Genomic DNA, 27532 nt, shown 5'->3' with positions numbered 1-27532 from the left:
GAGTGGCGGACAGAGAGGGAGAAGCAGGTTCCCCACTGAGCAGGGAGCCCAATGCAGGACTCGATCCCAGGACCCTGAGAACATGACCTGAGCCAAAGGCAGACGCCCAGCCAACTTCTAACATTTACTTTCTTAGCAGCTTTTAAATATGTGATACAGTATCATTACATGTACTTACCGTGACAGAACTTAGGGGTTTTAAAGCCCCCGGAGAATCTGTTAGGGGACAGTGCCTGGAGAAGCCTTGAGAGGAAGGAATGTGCTGGGACGTGTCGAGAGACCTAGCCAAGGAGGTAGATACAGGCACTCTTGGGAGATCTCAGGGGGTCCAGCTCCAGCTCTGTGCCCTCCACCTCCTCAGTGAGGCCAGGAGAGGAGCGACACCTCTTGGTCTCCTTTGTCATTGACTCTTCCTTGCTGGAATTCTCATCTCTGGCCCGTGGGAGTCTCCTTTTTGGAGATACTCTCCCTGCCTCCCCCTCCCCCTCCCAGGCCCCTTCACTCCACCTGCCTTTGAGACTTGCCGCGGGGGGCTCCCAGCCTTGGCTGTCTCTCTAGCGGTCTCCTCCTACGTGTGCTAAGAGTCCGGCTCTGGCTTACCCTCGAGCCTCTCTCTAGCCCGGCAACCCCCAGAAGCCTCAGATGCCACAGGTACAAAATGGAACTCCTCTCCTGGCCCTAATTGTCCATCTTCATTTCCCAGATCCCCTTCCCTCGAGGTCTACTGACTCTGTTTAGGTCAGTAAGACAACAGAAAGCCAGACTAGCTGTGTTTCCTGCAGATGGGGACAGACTCACGAGTGACAGGTCTGAGGAGGGCTGTCCAGCAGGGACCCAGGTTCTGTCCATTTCTGGGCTGCTCAGGGTCACAGCTCCAGCCGCGGCCCCGCTGTCTTGGCGTTGGAGGTTACAAGCCCGTGAATGACTAGGCTTGTGTATGTTTCCGTAGGAACTACTCTTTCTACGCCTTGGACAACCAGAACCTAAGGCAGCTTTGGGATTGGAGCAAACACAACCTCACCATCACTCAGGGGAAACTCTTCTTCCACTATAATCCCAAACTCTGCTTGTCAGAAATTCACAAGATGGAGGAAGTTTCGGGAACCAAGGGGCGCCAGGAGAGGAACGACATTGCCCTGAAGACCAACGGGGACCAGGCGTCTTGTAAGTGGTGATGTCCTGGTCCTTCCAGCCGGTGGACCAGATAAGGTGTCCGCCTTCCTCCTCGAGGACTGGCCCCCGGGTGGGGGGTGTCGTTGCCTCTCAGTGAGCTGGAACAAGTCTGAGTCATAGGGTTCCGCTTCTGAAATACCGAGGACAGGTGTATCTTATCTTAGTGATTAGAGAGATAACAGTGCCTGATTCTGGAAGATAACTCCATTGGCATTGAATGAATGAATGAATGAATGATTCAGTTCTTCCATATAGATGGCCTTGGCTCCAGTGCTCTAGCAGGTCCCGTAGCTGCTAATAGAGCCAGAGGCTTCCCGCTGACGACACTGCCCTGACAGGTTCTCTCTGGAAGGGACATCTGAGCCTTGAGGCGCCAAGGGACTCGGGTCATTGCAGCGGAGTGTGGGAACTCGGGAGGGAGGGAGAGCAGGCTGGGGTGGAGCTTAAGGGATGCTTGCTTGCTGGCCTGCCGCTCTGTGTAAGGCATGGTCTCTCCGTGATCGGGCTCGTTTCTCTGAGCTCCCTCAGCACATGTTCCATTTGCACCGGGATTGAACGTCTTCCGACACGTAAGGCCCCGAAGCCCACCTGGATGCCAGCATTGTGCCGGGACAGACGTTTCTCTTAAAAATGACTTCTCCCAGTGATTACTGGCGCGGCGTCCTTCTGGGTGGGTGCTGACCGCTGTTACGTACTGTTGAGCCTCTGGCCGGGTCACGGGCTCATAGTAGGGGCCAGCTTGCGAGACCGGCTCTGGCCTCCGAGCCCCAGGAGGAGGCGTGTGGGAGTGAGGCCCACCCAGGAGGCAGCAGACTGACCTCCCCCTTCCCGTGGGCGTGCTTGGAGATGCAGGATCACCTGTTCCGGGCTGGGCTGAAGGACGTTTTTAGTGCTGATACCGTTACTGTTTTTAAACTTTCTTAGGTGAGAACGAACTCCTTAAATTCTCTTACATTCGGACATCGTACGACAAGATCTTGCTAAAATGGGAGCCATACTGGCCCCCTGACTTCCGAGACCTTTTGGGGTTCATGCTTTTCTACAAAGAGGCGTAAGTAGGAGATAAAAGAGGTGTGCGGGTTCGGAGGGTCCCCTTGGAGACTCCGCTGCCTCTCTCTTCCTTGGGGATGGCTGTCATCGGTCCCTTTTTACCATCTCACAAGCCGATGGCCTGGGAAGTTAGTAAAATCCCCGTTTGTCAAAACCAGAAATTAAAACAAACCGGTTTCTTATGCCAAGTTTCCTACAGCAACATCCCACTGTGCCTCATCATCCGTACATCTCGCCAGGACATCCTTAACGGAATTCGCTCAGTCTGCTTAGTGGGTTTTTAAAGATTTATTTGCATATCAATTTTGTATTTTTTTTCCCCAACATTTAAAGAATTGTGGCAACACCTACGTGACATAAAATTGGCCCCTTGGACTCAGTTTCTCTGTACAGCTCGTTAAGCACATTCACAGTGTTGTGCACTTGTCTCCAGCGTCCGTCTCTAGAATCTTCTCTTCCCAAACGAAAACTGTCCCCATTAAACAACACCCAGTCATTCTGAGTACAGTTGGCCCTTGAATAATGCCAAAGCTAGGGGCACTGACTCCCCTACCCAGCCAAAAATCCACACACAATTTTTATCCCTCCCCCAAACTTAGTTGCTAATAGCCTGCTGTTTCCTGGAAGCCTTATTGATAACACAAACTATTGACTGATGTGGATTTTGGATGTTATATGTATTACAGACTGTGTTCTTACAAGAAAGTCTGCTAGAGAAAAGAAAATGCTATTAAGAAAGTCACAAGGAGGGAAAATGCAGTTATGGTCCCGGACTGTAAAAAATCCATCCACGCATGAGTGGACCCACGCCATTCGGCCCACGTTGTTCAAGGGTCTGCTGTATACAACTATGCTGAAAAAAATTTTTTTAAAAAATTTTGTTTTTAAGTAATCTGTATACCCAACATGGGGCTTGAATTTACAACCCTGAGATCAGGAGTTGGGTACTCCACTGACGAAGCCATCCAGGGTCTTCTGACTGTGCTAAACTTTTAGAGGGAGATGCTGGAAGTTGTGATGGTATTCTTATGAGTAATTGCACCATCTTTGAAGGTTTATTTTGCTGAGACTGTGTGCTGAAAAGTAGCACTCAGTCTCTCATGGATTTTTTTTTTCTCCGAATGTTATTTCTTCATTTGAGAGAGAGTACGCCTGTGTGCAGAGTGGGGGGAGGGGCAGAGGGAAAGGGAGAGAAAATCTCCCGCAGGCTCCATGCTGAGTGTGGAGCCTGATGCGGGGCTCAGTCTCACAACCCTGAGATCATGACTTGAGCCAAAATCAAGAGTCTGATGCTTAGCCAACGGAGCCACCCAGGCGCCCCTCTCCTGTAGTCTTACCGATGAGTAGTGAGATAGTTGGTATCAACATCATCACTCTTGATATAATTGGAAAATTGTGCTAGGGGTCCCTTCTCTTTGGGGTCCGTGTCATTTTTCTTTGTGGCATAAGATTGTTGGTGAACAGGAGGCAGCCCTATAGGACGTCACCTTCTCTGTTGCGTGTCTCTATCCTCAGAACGGGAGTCATGGAATGATAACCGCCTTCTGCTTTGTCTTGAAAGCCCTTACCAGAATGTGACCGAGTTCGACGGGCAGGACGCATGTGGCTCCAACAGCTGGACCGTGGTGGACATTGACCCCCCTCTGCGGTCCAATGACCCCAAGTCGCAGAACCACCCAGGGTGGCTGATGCGGGGTCTCAAGCCCTGGACCCAGTACGCCATTTTTGTCAAGACCTTGGTTACCTTTTCTGATGAACGCCGCACGTACGGGGCCAAGAGTGACATCATCTATGTGCAGACGGATGCCACTAGTAAGTGTTTCTTTTTTTTTAAGATTTTATTTATTTATTTGACAGATCACAAGCAGACAGAGAGGCAGGCGGGGGGTGGGGAGCAGGCTCCCCGCTGAGCAGAGAGCCTGATGAGGGGCTCGATTCCAGGACCCTGGGATCATGACTTGGGCTGAAAGCAGAGGCTTAACCCACTGAGCCACCCAGGCGCCCCTAGTAAGTGTTTCTTACACAAACTGGACATCTTGCCTTGAACACGTTGACGCAGTGATGTTGTAGGAAGGGCTCTGTGATGTGCTTATTGGCTTCTAAAAGAGCCGGGTGCCGAGGCTTAGAATTTCAAAAGACAAGGCAGTAGCCTATGTGCATATTGCTTCCCATTCTGGAAATTTTTTTTTTATTTTAAGGATTTTAATTATTTTATTTAACAGACAGAGATCACAAGTAGGCAGAGAGGCAGGCAGAGAGAGAGGGGGAGGCAGGCTCCCTGCTGAGCAGAGAGCCCGATGTGGGACTCGATCCCAGGACCCCAAGACCCACGACCTGAGTCGAAAGCAGAGGCTCAACCCACTGAGCCACCCAGGCGCCCCCATTCTGGAAAAAAAAAATTTTTTTAAGATTTTATTTATTTATCTGAGGGAGAGACAGTGAGAGAGAACATGAGAGGGGAGAAGGTCAGAGGGAGAAGCAGGCTCCCCACGGAGCTGGGAGCCCGATGTGGGACTCGATCCCAGGACGCTGGGATCATGACCTGAGCTAAAGACAGCTGCTTAACCAACTGAGCCACCCAGGCACCCAAGGAGAATTTTTAAATATCTACAAAAGTAGGAGGAAAAGGAGCCCCACGGACTGTCTCCCAGCTTCGACAATTGTGTCTTGCTATTTTTATGTCATCTCTGTGCCCCCCCTTTTTTTTGGAGGGGGCAGGGGTATTTCATAGCAGTTTAGTGGTATTTGTATTTTCATGAAGCCCAAGTCCTTCTCCTGTCGTGGAGGTCCTCAACCCTGGGGTGATTCTGCCCCCCGCGCTGCGGCCACTTGGTGACGTCTGGAGACAGTTTTGGTTGTCGTGATGTGGTTGTGGGGTTACCAGCGTTGGATGCTGCTTGGCACCCCGCCGTGCACAGGGCAGATCCCACCACAAGGAATCACCTGGCCCCAGATGTCCTTGGTACTGAGGGAGAAACCCTGTCCCATGGGATACAGTCCAGGTATTATGAGCCAGCCCCAGCTTTTTTAGGGGGTGCCCCCCCTTTCTTGTATCCTCCAGCAATACCAAAGGACTCCACAGTTTCTGGAAGCTTCTGACTTCCGGATCTTTGAACCCACAGTGCTCTCTGCCTTGAGAGCCTCACCTGCACCCTCGGACACCTGCGTTCTCAAGGGCTGGGTTTTGTGGAGCCTGAAAGGTGGTGCATTCTGGGGGGTGTTAGGTGGAGGTACCGTCTCAGCAATAGGGGTGTCCCAGTGCTGAAAGTTGCTCCACGACTGGATTCCATTGGGGGCGGATGTTACCTGGAGAATGTGAGTGTGTTTCTCTCTTCCCACTACCCTCCCTTTCCCCAACGTCTTTCCAGTGCCTGGAACAGAGACAGCTTGGCACGCACTTGGAGCCTTCCTAGATGGCGTGTCGCATCAGTGAATAAGTGAAGGGGTCTGTAGTCTGCGGCATGAATGGACTGTCATCTGGTACCCTGTGCACTTGCCCCGTGAGCTTTCCATGTGTCTCCAGGGTTCTCTGCCGTTAAAGAACACCGCAGCGAACATCCCCATGATTCCTCTGACCTTTCCTACGCCTTCCTACGCCCGCCCGGCGGCCAGTCACCCTCCTGCTCACTGGTGCACCTGCTTCCCCTTTCTCTTTGCAGACCCTTCCGTCCCCCTGGATCCAATCTCCGTTTCGAATTCCTCGTCCCAGATTATCCTCAAGTGGAAACCTCCCTCGGACCCCAACGGCAACATCACACACTACCTGGTTTTCTGGGAGAGGCAGGCGGAAGACAGTGAGCTGTACGAGCTGGACTATTGCCTCAAAGGTAAGTGCCGGGGGTGGGGGCGGAGTTTGTGGGAGCAGATGATGCTGCTTCTGGGCAAGCATCCCCGTCCCCGCCCGGGCCCAGGGACCCGCCTGGGCCCAGGGAGGCTTCCCAGTCTACGTTTGGGGAGCATAGACTCACACACGCCATTGCTTCCTCTACGAAAACATGCAGACACATTTCTAAACATCACCCCTTGTCCCACTTTGACTTGTGTCAAAACCAGATAGTTCCCATGTCTTGGTGCCATCTCCTTCTGAAATTTTCTTCCCCTCCCCCTTTCCCGCTGTGGGGATGCAGCTCTGTCGACCCCCTGGATTTGGGGGGGTCGTGCCCTGAGGTGGGAGCCAGAGAGTGTAACAGGAGTGAGGAAGTGTGTCTGACCTGATCAGAAAGCCCTTTCCTCTCCAGAATTTATGAAAGTGCCTGGATTTGGGGGCTAAGCTCGGAGTCGAGGGGTTAATGACAAAAGTCAGGGAAGAGTTTTAGGCCCCGCATTTAGACCCTTAATGTGTTAAGGATTAGGTAGCAAGGACTGGTCATGTGTTCCCTTCTGTGCTTTCCGTGAAAAATTTATACCAGTGATGACCTCCCCGCCCCCCCCCTCACATGAGGGCTTCATAGGCTTCATCCATTTGCAGGAAAATAGAAAATTTTCTGAGCCTCAGACTAGTTTGTATAAATTAGTTTAAAATTTTAAAGCTGGATTAAAAAAAATCAAACCAACCATCAAACCAAAGAAACAGATGTCATTTTTTTTTTTCTTTAGGTTTTAGTTTTTGGGTGTGTGTGGATATGTGTGTGTGTTATGTTTGTCTGTATTTATTTTTCTTTAGATTGTTTTGAGTTCGTGATTTCCTCAGCCCTTGACCTTGGAGGCAAGGGCTCGGGGAGGGCTGGCCAGCGGCAGAGGCCTCGAGCCTGCAGGCCACGCTTGGCGAGACCTCTGACCCGATGTAGGGCTTTGGGCGAGTCACCGAGCCAGTCGCTGGCCACCTCCTTTTCGGGAGACGGGGCGGGAGGCCAGATCTCTGGGAGCTGTCCCAGCTCTAAGATCATGTGCTATATGTATGCCTGTGACCTCATCCCCCCCCACCGCTCCCGCCCCTGAGCTGAGGCTTGCAAACGTGATTTATCTCCTCAGACGCTTTATATAACTCAGGAGCAAACACAGGCCTCAGCTGAGCTGTGAGCTTTTGGCCCCGCATTCGAGTAACCGAAACCACCAGCTTGAACCACCACCAGCAGAGGCCCTCGGTGCTTTCCTTTTTTTTTTTTTTTTAAAAGAGTAACAACTTTAATTCTGTCATTACAATGTGGCTGTTTAAACATGGCTTAATTTGTAATGATCAGGGAGTTTATGGAATTAAAAAATAAACTGAGGACCGATATGGTACTATTCCACCCGTAGGAGGTCCTCAGAAGAGTCGCGTTCACAGAGGCAGCAGGAAGATGGTGGCAGCCAGGACTCGGGGAAGGGGAGGGGAGTCCGTACTTCATGGAAGTACTTTCCAGATGGAAAGTTCTGGAGACAGAGGGTGGGGATGACGGCAGGATGGTGTGAATGTGCTTCGTGCCGCTGAGCTATGCACTTAGAAAGGATGAAGACGTTAAATTTTGTGTTATGTGTATTTTACCACAATTTGAAAAAAATACGTAAAATAAATAAGCTTACTAATTATGACTAATAGTGGTTTCCCATTAATATCACCAGGGACGTCCCTCCCTCTGCTCTTGGCTTTATTAAAATATGGTTGAATTATAGGATATTGAAAGGTAAAACTGTAAGATATTGAAAGTGCCTGTCGGGATGATTTTGATACACCTGTATGCCCTAAAGGGATTTCTCCCAGGTAGGGAGTTAGCTCATACATCCATCACTCGGTTTTTTCTCTTGTGTGTGTGTGTGTGAACATTGAAGTTCGACTCCCTTACGTATTTCAGTCCTAGAATCCAGCTGCATTTTTAAAATTACCAACTGCATTTTAAAAAATTGTGGTGAAATATATAACATAAAATTGATCCTCTTAACCGTTCTTAAGTGCACGGCTCAGTGACAGTAAGCACACGTATTATTGTCCCCGCCATCCTTCTCCAGAACTTTCCATCTCCCCAAATGGAGACTCTGTCCCCGTGAAGCACAGACTCCCCAGCCCCTGCCCCAGCCCCTGCCCCAGCCCCGGCTCCCACTGTCTCCTCCCTGTCTCTCTGGACGGGACTGTCCGAGGTGCCCCATTTCCTATACTTTTACTGTGTAGTCACAGAAGAACCATGGGCCACTACGTGCCCTGAGGTGGGAGCCAGAGAGTGTAACAGGAGTGAGGAAGTGTGTCTGACCTGATCAGAAAGCCCTTTCCTCTCCAGAAAATTCTCAGGATCCTCCCTCACAAAGGACACCCGAACTTTTCCTTCCGCCCATAATGCCATGACCAGTCCCTGTAATGGTTACCCCAGCCAGGTTAGTCTCTGTCCGTTCATCAGTGTCGCAAGCATCTTTGAGAGCCCCTTGCGGCCGTTCACGGCTGTATAAATACTGGGGCTTCCGAGTGGATACTCCCTGTTCACGGGAAAGGACTTCGGGCCCGTTGTCTCCAGGACCCATTCAAGGGGAGAGGAAAAAAGTGCTCAGTCGCCCCTAGGAGGCTCCGGGTGCCAGGGCTGGCGGCGGGGAAGGCGAATCCCAGGGCCCTTCGTGGATTTTGCCCAAAGAGCGTAACTTTCACGCTTCCCAGTCGCACCCAAAGCGCCTCTGTGGCTCACACGGCGGCTGGCAGGTGTCCCTGGGATAGGACTCGGGGTGAGACACGGCCAGTCCGTGGTACTTGAAAAACAACTTTGTTTTTGAGAAATAGCCCCCCCCCCAATCTCCCCTCATGTCGTTAGACCAGAGTGTCTCTCCTTCAGCACTGTTGACATTTGGGGCCAGATCATTCTGTGGGGCGGGGCTGTCCCGAGCCTCGTGGGATGGTCAGCAGCAGCCCCCACCGCCTCGCCCGGCCTCACTGGCACCGACCCAACCCCCACCCCCCCGGGGGGGCCGGAGTCTCCTTCACCCCTCAGTATTCCTCACAGCCCGGACATCTCTAGACCTTGCCCCGTGTCCTGGGGGTGCAGGACGGGGCAGAATCTCCTCCTCCACCCCCGACCCTGTGGAAGGACCACAGCTCTACTGATTGCTGGATTCCTGCAGAAACTTTGGATTCTTTGATTTGGCCACCATTGGGTCTGTGGTTCGGACCCTTTATATGGCCTCCTGTCACTTTATATGGTTGACTGCCTGAGTCATTCATTCATGCAACTGTCACTTGGCCCCGCCCCCAGCCTTTTTCTAGTCCCGCCTCCCACCATCCTGTCCCTCATCCTGTCCTTCTAGCTCCTTGGGGTTCTTGGTGTCTGTCAGCATGCCAGGGAAATCCCTACCCCAGGGACTTTGCACTTGCTTTTTGCTCAGTCCAAACTGCTTTACACCAAGATGTGTGCGTAGCTCATTCCTTAATTTGGGACTGCGCAGTGGTCACTTCCTCCAGCCCGATGGGGTGACCTTGCAGTTTCTGGAACACCCTGACACGCACAGATGTCCCGTGCGCCCAGCCCCTCTGAGAAGGACCCCACTGGGGGCGTGTGTGTTGCGGGGTGAGGAGAAGGATCCCAGGCCACCTGCTCTGCCTGTCTCTAGGGTTGAAGCTGCCGTCCCGGACCTGGTCTCCGCCGTTCGAGGCTGAGGGCTCCCCGAAGCACAACCAGAGTGAACACGAGGAGTCCGCCGGCGAGTGCTGCTCCTGCCCCAAGACAGACTCCCAGATCCTCAAGGAGCTGGAGGAGTCCTCTTTTAGGAAGACCTTTGAGGATTACCTGCACAATGTGGTGTTCGTCCCCAGGTCAGGACTCTTCCTTGGCTCCATGTGGGGGGTGGTCATGACCTGGGGAACAAGGTGAAGGGGAGACCCAGCGGGGGGGCCGGTAAAGGAAGAGATTCAGTAAGAAATAGAGCAAGTAAGCACTCCAGATGGGGGAAAATTAAAAAAAAAAAAAAAACCAAAAACCCGAAAAACCCTCAACATTTGCTTCCCCATGTGGCCCAAACCCTAGCCCAGCCTCGGGTCTCCATCTGCGTTCTTAAATCTCAGTTAGATTTTGTGGCAGAAAGAACGCTCCCCTGGCCCCGTGCTTGAATTATCTAGAAGTCTCAAGCTCCGAGCATTTTCTTTGTTCATCTCTCCACCCTTCTGGTCCTTCTGGAAATTTCTGCGGCACCTTCAAAACCCAGAGGCTTCTCCTAGTTAAGCCTATTGAGTTTCCTTTAGCGAGTGAAAGGCTCTGCCCATGTCTATGGGGGTGGGGTTGGCAGTGACAACGACCCCAGGCTACTCATCCTGGTCCATGCCTTTCCCAGAGGCAGAGATGCTTAGGTAAATGGCTCGTCCTGCCTCAGTTTACTTATCTGCCATGGGCTGATCATAGTAGCTCTTACTTCTTAGGACCTTGAGAGTGCATGAGTCCCCCAGGCTTCACAGCCTTGACCCTGGGGACGTTTGGAGATAGCTAGCTGGTCCTCTGCTGGGGGGACCTGCCTGATGTCAGCAGCTGCGTGCGCCCCTTTAGTTTCCGAGTCTTTAGGGTAACGCACTGATGCAGCTGTCACCTCCCTTCCACGGGTCCAGAGCCAGTGTTTCTGAGCTGGTGAGGGACCCGACCCTGGTTCTGGCAACTGTGAGGGGTGTAGGCTGTGAGCCACCCCCTGTCCTGCTTCCTTCACCGCCCTCAGTGAACGGGGTCCCCGGCAATGTCTTGAGGCAACGGGCTGTTTCCAGAGGTGGATCGAAACCCCAAAAGGGTGACATTGGGATTAAATAAGATTCTAAAATGGGTCCATTTGAGTGCCTGCCATCGCTTCTCACATGAATAGGTGTTTTCCCAGAACCGCTGTTGTGTGACATTTAAAAAACAAATGTCTTTCTTGGATTTTTTTTTTTTAAATTTTATTTATTTGACAGAAATCACAAGTAGGCAGAGAGGCAGGCAGAGAGGGGGGGGGGCAGGAAACGGGCTCCCTGGGGAGCAGAGAGCCCAATGTGGGGCTCGATCCCAGCACCCTGGGATCATGACCTGAGCCGAAGGCAGAGGCTTTAACCCACTGAGTCACCCAGGCACCCCTCTTTCTTGGATTTTTTTTTTCCCTCCATGACCCTGAGTCCAAAGAGCACTAAATGTCATAGCCCAGACATGGGGGGCAGTTACCGTCTTACCAGTTAAAAACAAAACACTACTGGACTTAAGGGAATGGCTGAGTCAGTTGTGATGTTTAAATGTAGTCAAGTTTGGCACGTGAAGGGGGACCCCAGCTGGCCAGGTCTCGGGCCGGGGTCGGGTATTTTCTCTGATTCTTTCCTCCCCCTCCTGCTGTGTTCTCTGCATCTGATGGGGAGACACTGTGATTTGGGAGGTGGGAGACGTGGTCCACAGTCAAGGGCAGGACACCCTGGGGCTGCTCAGAGGGAACGTGGCTTCCATCAGTCAGAAGCCAGAGGTCTGTCTGAACGAGTTTTGTCTGTCCTCAAAGTCGTTGGTTTTGTTTTCACAGAAAATCCTCGTCAAGCCCTGGTGCTGAGGACACTAGGTACGACTCCCCTGCAGGAGGTCGGTGTGGCCGCTGGGGGCCAGGCAGGGCAGGAAGCATGCCGTGTGCCTTTGAGACGCCAGAGGCTTCCGTGGCTTTAATGCATGTGATGGGCTGCCATGCCGATCTGGGAGGCTTCACGAATTCATACGGGAACTGCCTTCACCCTCAGATGGGGTCTGGGCGTGAATGCCGGAACGAGTCTGCACTAACACACCCTTAACTAAATCGTAGACTCAAGGGGCGCCTGGCTGGCTCCGTCTGTGGAGCAGGTGACTCTTGATCTCTGGGTCATGAGTTCAAGCCCCCCCCCCCAAGAAAAAGAGATAGACGGTAGGGGGCGGGTATACTTTCTGGGCACCTCGTAGATGCCACATGTTGCCCTCCGTGCAGTCACTCGCTAAGCTCTTACTTACCAGCACCGACGGTGCGGGTTGGTCTGTGCTTGGAACACAGAGTCTCTGCCACGTGCAGCAAGTAGTGGAGGAGCAGAATGTTTTTATTTGGGGTGACAAGTGCAGGGCTGCAGGCGTGCTGTATCACTGATCTCCCCTGTGGACGGGACGGCTTCCCTGCGACTGGTGTCTTGAAGCACCAAGGGGGGTTGCGCTGGAAGAGAGGACAGGCAGAGAAGCTGCGGAAAGGAAGGCCTTGGGATGAATCACGGGCCCCTGGAAGGAGCCAGCGGTGGGGGGGGGGGCGAGGGGGCGAGGGGGGGCGGGGAGACTGGAAAGGCAAGTCAGGGTCATGTGGAGGGATGATACTCTCTCAGCTGTATTTTTTCAGGCTTATTTGTGTGGCTCTGATCTGACCCCTAGTGGCCATTTGGAATATAACCTGCAGAAAAGAAAAGCCTGGACCTTTGAGGCATGGGGGTCCGCCTCTGGGGTTTCTCCAATCTGACGCGTACTGACCTTTAGGACCAGATCATTTTTTCTTGGGGGGCCCACCCTGCGTGTGGTAGGATGTTGGGGGCATCCCGGGTCTCTGGACTCACAATGCTGGTAACTCACGTGTCCCCCAAGTAGTGACAACCAAAGATGTCCCCAGACAGACATGGCAAATGTTCCTGTGTGGCGAGGCGAGGGACAGACTCACCCCTGGTTGAGGGCCACTGGTTTGCTAGGAGATTGTGGGGTGTGAAGGTCACGGGGACTTTGAGAACCCCAAACCACAGATAGCGGTGGGGCTGGTTGGGGGGGGGGTGATTGCATATACATCCGGCTTGTTTGATGAGACCTTTTCATGTTTCCAGTTGTGCAGACACCCATTTCCTGATAGCTTTTCCTTGAGCCACCAGTGTTGTGGTCATTTGGGAAAAGGCCCACTTGTGCCTGGATGGAAGTGTTCTGAATCTTACTAACATGGGTGTATCTTTGGTTTCCGTCCAAGAACGTCACTGGTCTTTGCATACGAAGAGACCACACAAAAAATCTTAGTGCATATTCCCCCTCCCACCCCACCTTCCGCCCCAAAAGTGTTTGTCTTCTGACTACAGTGCAGTAGAAACTAAAAATTGGCTTCAAACATTTGCACAGAAAAGTCCTCCCTGGTGATGTCAAGTCGAGCACTTCACTACCTTTTAGAAGAAGCAGACCTAGAAACCTTCATTAAAGTCCATTTGGAAAATAGTGGGAATGCGAATATCACGTATCTTAAATTTGTAGAGTATCACCAAAGCTTGGGCTTTGATGCGAATTAGTCGCCTTAAATGATCTTATAAGTTAAGGAAAAAAAACCTAAAAGGTAAAACAATAGAAATGTATTGTGAGAGAGGGAAATCCAGATGGCAGATGTAAGAATGGGAACCACACGTAAACTAGAAATAAAGCAGGTGAATTGAAACTAGGACCAAAGGAAGATTTTAATGTTGAATTCTCTGGACAGTCTTGTGTTATTCAAGTTGAAGCTTTTGGTGAGGAGGGAAGTTTTAATTTGATCAGATTCAAGACGAAGCAGAAAAAATGAAATAGTCTACTGACTTTGGTACATGCATAAAAATTATGTCTCAGAGAGGCCCTGGGCCCAGAGAATTTTACCGGTGAGTTATTTGAAACTCTGTGATACAGAAACGTTTCTGAGCATAGAGATTGATGGAAGTCTTTCCAGGTCATTTTATGAATCCAACGTAATATCACTTTAGCTGAACCTGATGTAGCTGAGATGTTGGCAGGAACCCCAGGACTAGTCAATGTGACACTTGAGATCCATACGTCCTAAATGAAACAGCGTGCTGACATTATCGCTTCACTCAGAAGTACAAGGGTGGTTTACGATCAGCGGAGAGGATAATACATCTAGGGACCCAGTAAAGGAAAATCATAGGATAATCTCATGAGACAGCATTCATTTGACAGCATCAAAACTCCTAATTTAGGGAAATGAGTGAAAAGTGGGAGTAGAATATTTCTGCTACAAGGTAAATAAATATTACCTAGATGAAACCAACAGCCAAGCTAACATTATACTTAGACTGTCCCTGTTCCATTTAGGAGGAAGCCCAGTGTCGTCATTACTAATTAACGTCTTCCTGGGTAGCCAGCCAATGCAATAAGACAAGAATCGCAAAGAGCGGATTGTGGAAAGTAACATCATTATGTTAACAGGCCAGTACAAGGATAGACTCACTGTGATGTCACAGATGGCTGCCTGTCTTTTTGTCTTTGAAGCTTCATCGGAAAGCAGCCACACCCATTTGTTTATACTTTGTGTACTCCCACGTTCAAGCTCTAATAGCTGGAAAGCCGTTGAAAGTTGTGTAGAGAGAAAAAGTGCTTGGGGACACAGGTCCTGCAAAATCCAAAATCTTTACTTCCTACCATCGACAGGAAAAGGGTGCCAACTTTTTCTAGTGTGCTCCTTGGAAACCCAAGGATAGCAACTATGAAAATCTTGGAGGAGAGTTTGGGAGAGCAGGTACAATGTAAATTAAAAAGCCTGGTGATACACTAGCAATAGAATAGAAAACAGAGGAGACAATCCCTTGGTCCCTGTCATAATTGACAGACCACTTGGGTAACCCCACGGAGAATTAACTGTACAGGAAAAAAGGTAAACGTCTGTGGAGCTCTCAGATTTTCCGGATACACGTGAAAGACTGTTTTGAATCATTGATAGAAATCTCACCGGCTGTGTTAATATCCTTAGTGAATAAACAGGGTAACAGTAGGAATAGTGAGGAAAGTGCTAGAACATCATAGAAGAAGATGGACGAGTTCCTTAGAGAAACACAAAAGACGGAGGAAGGAAAGACAGGTTCACCTGGAGTGGTGTTAGGAGTTAACAAACAGAGCAGAAGGGCCTTGTTTTTCAGACAGTCTCTTGGGTTGGAAATCTGCAAACCAACAAACAGACAAAACCCAAAGAACCCTTTAACCCTGAGTACTGATGAGGTTATCCCGAGGTGCATTTGAGGGGCTGCTGGGGAGACCCCCGATCAGTTGAAATGTCTCGGAGAGTAGTTTCGCCGTGTGGATGAACAGGCACAGCCTAGCGATTTCCCTTCTAAGAGTCTAGTTTTAGGATCTGATAAGACAGTCTGACAGTGACCAAAGCGGTGTTGATAAGAGCAGAAGACGCTGAGATCCTCCTAATACAGACATCCTCTGAGGTCCTGTGGGCTCAGTTCCAGACCCACCCTCGTTAAGATGGGTATCACAGTAAGCTGGTCTCCTGAATTTTTTGGTTTCCCCAGTGCCTGTAAGTTGATACCAGACTGTAGTCTGTTAGGAGTGCCTTAGCATCACGTCTAACAAAACAGCACACACACCTTAATTTAAAAATATTGGTACAAAATGCAGACCATCCTTGGGGCTTCCAGTGAGTCACAGATCGCCGTGACAAATAGGATGATAATGAGAAAGTTCGAAACAGTGTGAGAGTCCCCAGAAGGTGACTCGGAGACACACAGGAAATGTTGCTGGAGAATGGTACTGGTAGACTTGGCCTGTGCTGGGTGCCACACACCTTCAGTTTGTAAAAATGCAGGATTTGCAAAGCACCGTAGTGCCAAGGGCAATAAAACGGGGGCATGTCTGTATTAAATAAAATAGGAGGATGGTTCGTAATTTATGGCTCGTGCATTAAATTGAGCATTTTCCAATTTTCTGCATTGAGCATGTGCTCCTTTCCTAACGGGGAGGGAAAACCTTCCCACTGAAAAAGACAAAACGTAAATTCTGTACTAAGTACTTAAGGCGTTATGTTTGAAGGAAGCTCTCTGATGCATGTTTGCAGCAGAACAAGCGAACAAAGGTTTACAAAACTCGCTTGGTCCTCATTATAACCTACACATAACATTTCTAGGAAAAAAATTACCCCCGGGAAACAGAGGGCAGCGGAACGATGAGTTGTTTAAATTTTCTCTGTTCTTTTTGTGTATGTGTGTTTATAAATTTTGAGGGTTTTGCATTTATGTCTTAATTTCTTAATGGGGGGGGATGTGTATTGACTGCATGGTTTTATCTTTTCTTTTCTTTTTTTTTTTGAGTACCCTTACCAACCTGAGTGGTAAGACTTTTTTTTTTTAACCTAAGAATTGAAATGTAGTCACTTCTATGAGGTAGATGCCCTCTAGGGTCATAAGAATTAGAAGATGGTGTCTTTCCTGTTTAGATAGGTGATGCTGGCCAGTAGTTTGAGCTGCTGGGCTCATGCCGTTTGATAAGGTTCCTGAAAAGTTAGACTCTGACATGCTCTGGGCATCTGGTCTTTAACACTGACCCGGGGTGGCCAGTTAATCTGCAACGTGACAACCTAAAATCAAGCATGTTGAGGGGAATATCCGTGTGTGTCCCCCACTGATGGTCCTGGAGCCCCCTCCCCTTGCGGGTGTCCTGGAAAGCTGCTCTGGGTTAAATTCTGGGCAACCTGCATTTCATTGCATCGCCACCCGCCCGTCCTTGGTTTTGAGACTTTTATCCCCCAGCGTCATTTTTTTTTATCCTCAAGACGGCGATCGCATGACCGTGTGTGTATATGTGTGTGTCCTGCTGTCATGACAGGCCGTCGCGGAAACGCAGGGCCCTCAGGGACGTGGCCAACGTGACAGCGGCCGTGCCCACAGCTGCCGGTTTCCCCAACACCTCGACTAGCACGCCCACGAGCCCGGAGGAGCGCAAGCCTTTTGAGAAGGTGGTAAACAAGGAGTCCCTGGTCATCTCTGGGCTGCGTCATTTCACCGGCTACCGTATCGAGCTGCAGGCTTGCAACCAGGACGCCCCCGAGGAGAGGTGCAGCGTGGCGGCCTATGTCAGCGCCAGGACCATGCCCGAAGGTGGGTGGGCTCATCGCCAGCGCCAGGAGACCTGGGCTCGCCACGGGGCAGCCCTCCGCCCGGTAGGCAGCGTAGATGGGTATCTAATCTGCCTTTATCGTTGCTTATTTTTGTGGGCGCCCAGCTTCCCCTAGCCAATGTACAACTTCAGCAGATACACAGACACAGATAGACACATACGAAATATAAAGTCAAATTAAGAAATACGTATTATGCATGGTATTGATCAGGGTTCTGCAGAGAAACGGAACCAGTGGGATATGAGCGAGATGGACAGACGGATAGATAGGCACGCAGACAGTCCCGTGAAGACGTTGAGTTTTACGCGTCCACTTCCCTCATGGGAAAGTTTCGCAAGCAGCTGGAGGTGGGATTTGATCCCGGGGGTCAGGAGCCTGCCTCTAAGCACTGCTCCTTACAGCCAAGGCAGACGACATCGTCGGCCCCGTGACCCACGAAATCTTCGAGAACAATGTCGTTCACTTGATGTGGCAGGAGCCGAAGGAACCCAACGGTCTGATTGTGCTGTATGAAGTCAGTTACCGACGCTATGGAGATGAGGTAAGACCTCCGGATGCTCGGGCGCGTCCCTCAGAGCTGTTGCCGGCTCCCCCCCCCCCGCCCCGCGACCCCCTTCTCTTCTTAAATTCTGGCCCAAACACTTCTCCTGTTGAATGCATTGTCATTGGGACTCCACGCCTTGATTTAGAACTTTCCAGGGAGGTGGGTGAGAAATGCCGTTCTCCAGACTGACTTCCTCAGTTTCTCACATTTCAGCGCTGTCCTACAGGGTGAACAATGGCTGTCTGCATTTGTGTCCCTCCTGACATCACAGGAGACCCACTTCACTTCAGTCAGAGTTCTCTAGGGGCAGAGGGAGAGGGAGAAGCAAACTTCCCACTGAGCAGGGAGCCCAACGCAGGGCTCGATCCCAGGACCCTGCATCATGACCTGAGCCGAATGCAGATGCACCTAACCGACTGAGCCACTCAGGTTCTTATTAAGGAACTTTCCATTTCCCGGCAGACGCTGTGCGGGGTGGTGGGAGAACGCAGAGATGCCCGAGGTAATGGCATCTAAGAAGGACAGAAAAGGAGCCACGCTGTCCTGAGGGGTCACTGTGTGTCTCGCACATATGAAGCTGTGTACATGAGGTTTTATGTCCTTTATCATTTTTTATCACGCCTAAGGCATGATGAGCAGCCACTGCTAGAAAAAAAAACAAAAACAAAAACTGCCAATTCTAATTCTAAGTTGGTGTTGCTTCTAAAGCTGCCTTGCAATTTCAGAAATGCCAAAATGTGAAAATAATACGCCTTTCAGGACTGATGAGATGCAGTAAATCCTCAGAATAACCCAGTGAGCTTGGTCCGGAGGCAGCCAGGATTTTTTTGTCCAGCGTCCAGAAGAATAAAGTCAGGACTCAAACCCAAGACTGATGTTTTCATCCAAGGGTTGGCAGCTTTTTTTCCTGTCGAGGGCCAGATACGGACCATGTTTGGCTTCACGCACGGCTAAACGGCCTCTGTTGCAAATACTTAGCTCTGCTGTTGTAGCTCGAAAGCCGCCTGATAGAGGAGACGGATGCTCATGGGGATGGTTGTGCACCGGTGAAATGTTTTATTGCAAAAGCAGGCAGTAGGCAGGCGTGGGCTCCAAGCGGCGCCCATAACTACTGTGGGTGGATCACCATCTGCAGAAGGGCAGGGGTCTGCACCTGCTAGAGGAGGTGCAGGCTAGGGCTTGAATCCCCCTGCTGATGATTCTCCCCTTGACCGTGTGACTTCAGGCAGATGAGCCTCATCACCTGCTTGGGTTGCTCTGAGCCCTTCCCCCGTCCCAGGCACAGCACCCAGTCCTTTGCAAGCATCTGATGGAACCTCGAGGTGACCCGACCAGGTGGCATCTGTTAGTGTCTCCTTTTTTTGGCCAGGAGTGTGAACACTGGAGGAGCTGAGTGCCCTTGCTCAGGGTCACACGCTCAGCATCTCAAATCCAGACTGTTGGGTTCCGGAACCTACCATCTGTGGCTGAGGCCGGTCACTCAGGCCAGAGCTCATTTTCTATAAATGGCCAGAGAGTTTAAGTTTTTAGTTTTGGGAGCCATAAAGTCAGGCTTGGGCATGAGTGTTTTTGTTTTTGTTTTTTTTTAAAGATTTTATTTTTTTATTTGACAGAGATCACAAGTAGGCAGAGAGGCAGGCAGAGAGAGAAGAGGAAGCAGGCTCCCTGCTGAGCAGAGAGCCTGATGTGGGGCTCGAGCCCAGGACCCTGGGATCATGACCTGAGCCAAAGGCAGAGACCTAACGCACTGAGCCACCCGGGCGCCCTGTTTGTTTGTTTTATAATAACAGTTTTACTGTGACACATTCACATACCATAAAATACGCCCATTTAAAATACACAGTTCGGGGCGACTGGCTGGCTCGGTCGGAGGAGCGCGTGACTCTTGGTCTCGGGGATCTGATTTCAAGCCCACGTTGTGTGTAGAGATGACTTAAAAATAAAATCTTCACAATAAAATAAAATAAAATAATATTCAACATAATGGTCATCACTACACCCACATGGGGCTTGAACTCACAACCCCCCAAGACCAGCATCTCACACTCCACTGACCGAGCCAATCGTTACATCAATTTCAGAGTATTTTCCTAAAAAGTCCCCCCAGCCCCTGATCTCTCCTTCCTCGTGTCCCGCCAGTCTCTGTCGGCTGCTCACCTACTCTCTGTCTCTGGATATGCCTGTTCTCGCACCAGATCGTACAGCCCACGGCCCTCTCTTGCCGGCTTCTGTCATTATCATAATGTCTCCGAGGTCCATCCCCGTGGTGGCACGTGTCTGTGCTTCCTTCCTTTTCCTGACTGAGAAATACTCCATCACATGGGTGGACCACATTTTGTTACCCGTCACCCGTAGGCAGACATTCGGGTCGTTTTCGCCATCTGGCCGTTGTGAGTAAAGTCGCTCAGAGCGTCCTCGTGCAAGTGTTTGTGTGGACACGTGGTTTCCGGTCTCCTGGGCACGTACCACGGGATAGAACTCCTGGGTCCCGGGCCAGCTCTTTCCTCAAGTGGCTGCACCATTTTAGATCCCCAGCGGCAGGGTCTGAGGGTCCAGCTTCCCCCCGTGGTCGACAATCCATGTTCTGGGCCTTGTTTTGGGTTAGGGCCGTGCTGGTGGCTGTGAGTGGTGTCTCACTGTGGTCTTGATGTGCATTTCCCGGATGGCTCATTTGGGCCAAGTTTTGGGCCTTTTCCTGAACCCACGGGACTTGTCAGCTTTCGGGTGGCTTTGGGCAGTGAGGGTCGGCCCTGGAGCCGGGGTGGGGTTGCGGATGGGAGGCCAGAACCCCTTCAAGGGGGAGGGGCAGCTTCCAAAGGCAGTTCCAGGGCGACATAACCTTCGGGATGTTGAGGGCAGCAGGGAAGGGAATATGGATTCCGGGCCGTGGGCAGCACGTTTCCACTGCAGACCCTCCGTGGTTTTCTTCCTGCTGCTGTGCCCGGCTCTTTCCTTGGAGTTTGCCAGCGTTGAGCACTGAAGGCCTCCATCCTAGGAACCCCTTGGTCCTGGGTGAGCTGGGAGTGTTAGTTACCCTGTTGGCACAAGTTCTCCCGCTGCCTGCAGTGCGTCTGCCTCCCCCTCTTCCTGGAGTCCAAGGGTCACGGGTACGAATCCCTGCTAGATCCTCAGCCCCACGTGGGGCAGCACCAACTCCACACAGACTGGCCCTATTTGCCCTTTAGGGGAACAGAGATTTGGGTCGCTAGGGGGCAAATAGGAGAGAGTGAGAGATTACCGTCACTTTTAAAAAAAAAAAAACCCTTTTCACGGACAAGATGGCGAATCATCTCCCACAATCTCCCTTATTGCCTAGCATCGCTTTCATAAAGTAAGAAAATAATGCAAAAAAATTTATTACGCCCCATTAATAATACTGTTGGAGTATGATTTTGCCAGTTCTGCAAAAATTCTCTCCAGCATTTGGTGGGAGGTTTTTCTGTTCGTTTGTTTTTTGGTTTTTGTTGTGGTTGTTGTTGTTTTTCTGGCATTTGCTGGGTTCATAGCCAAAATCCCGTCTAGCTGCCTCACTTTGGCGGCTCTTTCTCCTTGAACCTCGCATTCAAGTCCTTTGCCGTCTTACCCTGTTCCCTCTCTGCCCAGGAGGCCCTGGACCCGGGGACCGCCCCCTCCCCCGGGGAGGAGCATCGCTTCTCACTGTTGGCGTCCCGTCTCCTTCGCTTCAGTGTCTGTCGTGGTTTCGGGCTTCTGTCTCATTGGCACAGGCTTTCACGGAATTGGCTTCTTCACTCTTTGTCAGGTTTCGCTTCTCGTTTCCCTTTTCGTTTTTGTTTCTCGGTGTCTGTGGAGACAGCTGCCTCATTGTCTAGTTCCTTCCATTCATGGTCCCCTCGCCCCTCGCGGTGTGTGGGGACCCCAGCCGGCCTCGGAGGGTGCCCTTCCCCTCGGTCCCCCGACAGCACCTACCTTCGGTGTCTGCATTTGAGTATTTGCCCATTTCTACTTGGTGACTCATCGGACTTGGACGGACCTTTGGACCGGTGCCCCCAGCCCTGCCGTCAGCCCGATCAGCCCGATCTGTTTTCTTGCTGTTGTTGTCACATGACGAGCACGGGAGTTTTTTGCGTTTCTTTCTCTGCCCGCTGAAATTTTCCAGTCCAGCTCTCTGCATGCACTATTAACTTGGAGCTGTTTTGGAAAGTTTTAAAAAATTGGCCGGTCGCGGGCAGGGTTCATGGTCTCACTTCCCAGGGAGCCTCTTGCCTCTTCTACTAGGCTCTGGATTGATCTCTGTTTGCACCCTTCTCACGGGGGCGCGTATCCTTTTCTTATCTCCCCTCTGTTTTCAGAGATTGAGGTAGGGCCCTGCTTGTTTTCAGAATGGTCGCATAAAGCAAAGCAAAGCCAGGCTGCACCAGAGGAAGGAAGGAGATTTACCGTGGGTCCTGAAGACATTAAGCCCATGCGTGCCTTTGGCTCTGAGGCCAGGAGATGTGGGGGCAAAGCCTGAAATTTGATTTAGGTGCTGTGGGTCTCTTCTTTCCTGGCCTTCTGGGACTTTCAAGAGGCCTGGTAACAGTGCCTCACAGTGGTTCCAAAAAGGGTAGGAGCCACGTGGTTCTGGATTGAACAAGGGTGGTTGGCCCAGCCACTTAAACCCGCTAGGAGAGCACCCACCAACCATTCGGTCTCTCAAGCAGCAGCCGGCGGACTATTTTTGTACGCCTGCCTGTCTTCGTACAGCTTCAGAGCTAAGAATCGCTTTCCTGTCTTAAAGTGGCTGGGAAAAAAAATGCCAAGCATCGAGAGAAAGATAGTGTGATGACACGTATCCACTTAACGTGAAGCTCAGCGTTGGGCGTCTGCAGCGTTCCGTGGGCACACAACCGCGTCTGCTTGTGGACGGATGTTATGGGTTTGGGGTGGGTCTCGGGGTGCTTTCGCGCTGTGACAGCAGAGCTGAGTGGGTCATTCGTGTGGGTGAGTGGGTGACCATCCGGCCCCTTTGACCGCAAAAGTTTGGGGCCCCCGTGTCCTCGTCTCTAGCATGAGGCTGAGCCCCAGTGGGGTTGTCACAAGAAGGAAATGACCTGGTCCAGGTCAGACGCATGGCTTGTGGTTTAGGAAGGGTCAGATTTTACGATGACAGCCTCCGCAGCTGCCTCCTTCCCCGGAGAGCGAGCATGCGGAAATTGTGACGGTCCTGACGCAGCCCGGGCGCTCAGTGTTCTGATGGCACCTTCCTCCCTCTGTGGCCTTCCTGCCAGGGATGGACGCTCCCGAATGGCCGAGAACAATCCTCACTCCTCCCCCTGTCTTCCAGGAGCTGCACCTCTGTGTCTCCCGCAGACACTTCGCTCTGGAGCGCGGCTGCAGGCTGCGCGGGCTGCCGCCAGGGAATTACAGCGTGCGAGTCCGGGCCACCTCCCTGGCAGGCAACGGATCCTGGACAGAAGCCACCTATTTCTACGTGACAGACTATTGTAAGTCTGGGCTTGGGGCTGGGCGTGGCAGGGCAGTTCAGAGGATGGCCAGGGAAGCTCGGAGGCTATGCCTGCTGGCCCCGTACTTGACCACGTCCCGGTCTGCTGGTGCTGCTGTGTGACCTGAGCAATGTGCTTGTCCTCTCTGAGCCTGTGTGTTCTTATCTGACCATGGGGAGAGTAAGGACCCCCCCAACAGCCTTGGGGGTAAAAGGAGGTTTCAGTGACATTATGCGGGTCAAGTGGCTAGCCCAGGGCATGTTAGATGAACACATTAGCTCTTGTTACTAGTGTCCTAAACTTGATTTTTGATGGGCTGTGCCCTCCAAGGGAGGACATGGGAGCTTGTCTGTGGAGTGTCAGATGTGCTCTTGATACGCAGGGAATGAGTGCTGCCATCGGGTGCGCAGAGCACACTGTGGACAGTAGAGTGGGAGGCTGGGGAAGCTGAACTGGTCAGGGACTGCTTCCTGGAGGAGGTGACATCTTGACTGAGACCCGGAAGAATGTACAAGTGGGGACAAAAGAAGGTGGTCATCCTGCAGTGTGGTCGGAGCCTAGACACTTGAATGAGTGAACAGATGACTTGGAAGGAGAGGAGATTCTAGACCAGGAGGAGTGGGAGCTTGCGACGGACTGGAGTGACAAGGCTACTGCTTGGCCGGCTGGATTTTCACATACCAGGCCTGGTGGGACTTCGGAAAGTGGGAAGTGACTCCTGCTGGGAAGGCTCCAGCCAGGGTCAGGGCTGGGATGAGCGCCCCGACACCAGCTGGGCGTGCAGCACCACCGTTCTGATGCTGCCTAAGGGGGTGAACACAGACCCTGCCAGGTTAAGAGCACAGTTCCCAGCCAGACGGGCCTTACTTCAGATGCTGGCTAGAAGTTGGGGGTTCTTCAAGCTCCCTGCACTTCCAGCTGACACCCCCCAGCTGGCAACAAACTCAGGGGTTCCTGTGACCTCCCCCGCCACCCCCAGATTCAGTCATTTGCTCGATCAGCTCATGGAGCTCAGGAAAGTGCTAGATTACAAGGATGGTGTTATTATAAAGGCTGTCAGTCGGGGCCACCCAAATGAGGAGACATACAAGGGAGGGTCGGGAGGGTCCAGGATGCTGAGCTCCTGTGTGTTCTCCCAGTGGAATCAGGACATGTGGCGGCATCCTCCTGGCATACCCGTGTGTTCACCAGCCGGGAAGCTCCTCTAGGCTTGGGTGTGGAGGGTGTCCCTCACTAGGCACTGCTGAACACATCGCTGTTGTGTGATGGAGCTCCATCTCCGGCCCCTCTGCTCCCTGGAGCAGCCCCTCTGGTCCAGCCTTCCAATCACGTGCGTGGTCTGCCAGTGACTAGCTGGCATCCTGGGTCATCTCATCTCTTAGCATAAGCTCAGGTCTGTTCCAAGGGGCTCGTCAATAATAAAGACACTCTTATTACCCAGGATATTTCAAGGATTTGGAGTCTCTCAAGAACCTAGGCTGACATGAATAAAATTCCAAGGAAAATATCAAAGTGCGAAAAAAACGTTTGTAACATCATTGACAACAAGTTAATATCCTTGTTATAAAATGAATATATATATATGTAGTACATGAGTAGAAGATATAAATAAATCCTAACACAAGCATAGACGCCGTAAATAGCCAGCTTAAAAAGAAATATAAAAGATAGAAAGCATAAAAAAAAGTCCAACCTCAAAACCACACCAAAAAAGGGAGCAAATTAAAACAAGAGGTAATTTTTAACTTATCGAATTGGCAAGGCGTTTGTTTCTGTTCAATTATAGTACTCAGTGCTGTCCAAGAGTAGAGACCCATGGACATTCTTTTCATGGTTGGTGAATGCCACAATATAGCACTTTATTTTAAAGACTTTTATTGATTGTTTTGAGACACCAAGCAAGAGAGAAAGCATGAGCTTGAGGGGAGGGACAGAGGGACAAGGAGAAGCAGACTCGAGCAGGGAGCCTGATGCGGCTCGATCCCAGGACCCTGAGATCATGACCTGAGCTGAAGGCAGACACTATCCTGACTGAACCACCTCCCCTAAAGCATACTACTTGAAAAATCCGTATCAAACATCTTATAAAGGCTCTGACTGTGTGAACCAGCAATTCTGGTTCTAGAAAATTATCCTGAGGAAATGAACAGAGATGTCCAGAAAAGATAATGTGTTTGAGGAAATGCAATGCAGCATTACTAAAGATGCCAAAAAGTCTGGAAAATTACAGTTCTTTATTTTCTCACAGGGAGGCAAGCAAGGAACTGGGGGTGCACATTTTAAGGAGGTGCTCACCCCCAGGGGCTGACCCTGTGTCTCCGTGACCCAGAGCAAGAGCTCTCAAATTTTGCACCCTGGGTGCTTCCCTTTCTCCATGGCCTGGTTCCGTGGCCACGGGAATCGGAGGCTTGAGCAGGACTGTGGGGTCTGGGAAGCCGAGACGGGGGTGCAGCATGACTCGCAGATTGTGTCTCCAGACCTGCTAAGTCCCGGCCACTTGGTGGTCTCCAGTTTCCCTGCTCCTGAGGAAAGAAGGGACAGGGAGGAAGCGACACGCAGACACCCATGTGTGGCCAGTAGGTTCCCTCTTCTCATGTCTCCTTCAACTACCAAATATTGATGGAGACTTTCTGTGGCCAGGAGCTGCCGGGGAGGGGAGGAGGCAGTTTGCTGGGACTTCAGGGAGGGACCGGAGGTCTCAGGGTATAGCCAGCCACTGAAGGCAGCGTGGGGCTGTGGCTAAGCACGTCCACAGATGGGCCCGGCTTGAAATCCCTGCTCCACCGTGGGTCCGCTCTGGGGTTTGGGGCAAGACCCCTCCGCTCTCTGAGTCTCTTTTCCCAGTCTAGTGGTTGGTCTTAGTCACAGCCCCTCCCACCATGGCTTGTGTGACATTAAATAAAATCAACCAGCACAGAGCACTTCACTTAGCGCCTGGTGTTTTCCTAAGTGTTCAGTAAACCTCTGTTGACAGGAAAGATCTTAGGGACCAGGGACCAGGGTCCCTCCGTGATTCCTTAGAACGCATTTTCCTCCTTGGCTCGGGAGAGTCTGAATATGGGAGTGTGTTTATAAATGCAGACAACTCGGCTTTACATTGCAGATTTTTTTAAAAAGGAAAAAAAAAAAAAGGCTCCATAGCATTTCTTCCCTAAATTGAAGAGGGGAGGACCTGTTAGCATACAGGGCCCTTCCTGGTGAATTTTTCGTCTGTGAGAGGTGTTGTTCGGATGAAAATCGGCTGTTTAATTTGCGGAGCCCACTGCAGAATGAAAATGTAGGGCCCTTTGTTTAAAAATTATTAAGAATTTTTTTTTAAAAGATTTTATTTATTTGAGAGAGAGAAATAGAGCACAAGCATGAGTTGGGGGAAGGACGGAGGGAGAGGGAGAAGCAGGCTTCCCGCATACGGGGCTCGATCCCAGGACCCTGGAATCATGACCTGAACTGAAGGCAGTTGCTTAAATGACTGAGCTACCCAGGCGCCCCTAAAAATTATGAAGACTTTCAAGACAGTGGCAGTGGGGCGTTAAGGAGCAAGGCCTTTCAAGTGTGGGGACTTGGACCATGGCCTGGGTTGCCTGCCTGGGAAGCTGTGTGGACTGGCGGTGGGCGATGTGGTCTGGGGGTCGGAGCCTCGGAGCCTGCCTTCCCGCCCCATGGAACCAGCCAGTGTTTCGGGACTGCTGGAAAAGAAGGGCTCAGGTGACCAGTGGAGAGGCTCGGAACAAGAGAAGGGGCAGGAGCATGTGGCTTGTCATTACAGGCGTAGATGTGATTTGCGATAGGAACACATTTTGATGTGAACCATTTGTCTTATTCTATTTCAGTAGATGTCCCATCGAATATTGCAAAAATCATCATCGGCCCCCTCATCTTTGTCTTTCTCTTCAGTGTTGTGATTGGAAGTATTTACCTGTTCCTGCGGAAGAGGTGGGTATGGCCGTGTGCGGGTAAATGGTTAGACGGGCTCTCCAGGAAAGCAGGCGTGCCTAGATACAGAGGGAGCGCTAGCTCAGTTTATTGTCAGTTTGACTGACGTAAGGGATGGGCGTGGCCTGCAACTTACAGCTAAAGATCGTAATACAGTTCGCAACGCTCAATCATAAATGATCACAAATGCCCTCCCGCTGGTTGATGGTCACCAAATGCTTTGGTTGATTCCCCCCGTCCCACCCCTGAAACTTTGTCTCTGTAGGCAGCCTGTGGTTGCCAGGGATGCAGGAACATGGCTCCAACCTGTTGACTGATGCTTTGTTTTCATTAAAGAGGAAGGTAAAAATGAACTAAGATGTGGAGGTTCATCATCAAAGAAGTGACTTGGCTTGGTCAGGTAGTGACTTTTAGATACCGAAGGAATGTTTTCTCAAATCACGGAGATGACTTTTTTTTTTTTTTTTTTTAAAGATTTACTTATTTTAGAGAGCACGAGCAAGAAAGAGAGGGAGAAAGAGCAGGAGGAGGGTCAGGGGAGACAGAGAATCTCAGGCAGACTCCCTGCTGAGTGTGGAGCCCAATGCAGGGCTCCATCCCATCTAGAGAAGGCGCCCCAACTTTTAGTATCATTTTATGTAAATGTCAG

At 51.1% G+C, this 27532-nt stretch overlaps 1 protein-coding gene across 4 annotated transcripts in view; it reads left to right on the top strand.

Moving 5' to 3' along the window:
- INSR (insulin receptor) overlaps positions 1-27532 on the top strand; it is a 127656-nt gene that overhangs the window by 85909 nt on the left and 14215 nt on the right. The window contains exons 6-15 of one of the 4 annotated variants that reach the window (XM_045084535.1): positions 950-1164; positions 2098-2224; positions 3785-4035; positions 5883-6050; positions 9727-9928; positions 11632-11667; positions 16671-16942; positions 17364-17503; positions 22791-22950; positions 26784-26883. In XM_045084535.1, the coding sequence (XP_044940470.1) occupies positions 950-1164; positions 2098-2224; positions 3785-4035; positions 5883-6050; positions 9727-9928; positions 11632-11667; positions 16671-16942; positions 17364-17503; positions 22791-22950; positions 26784-26883 (1671 nt within the window). Of the gene's footprint in view, positions 1-949; positions 1165-2097; positions 2225-3784; positions 4036-5882; positions 6051-9726; positions 9929-11631; positions 11668-16670; positions 16943-17363; positions 17504-22790; positions 22951-26780; positions 26884-27532 lie in introns of all 4 variants that reach the window. The other 3 variants (XM_045084533.1, XM_045084549.1, XM_045084543.1) reach the window with 3 other exon arrangements.

This window comes from Mustela putorius, unplaced genomic scaffold (genome assembly GCF_011764305.1).
Source record: "Mustela putorius furo isolate JIRA1106 unplaced genomic scaffold, ASM1176430v1.1 tig00000095_pilon_pilon_pilon, whole genome shotgun sequence".
In the NCBI taxonomy this organism is placed as follows: Eukaryota; Metazoa; Chordata; class Mammalia; order Carnivora; family Mustelidae; genus Mustela; species Mustela putorius.
The sequence above is the reverse complement of the archived record's forward strand: the minus strand, read 5'-3'. Positions and strand labels throughout refer to the sequence as shown.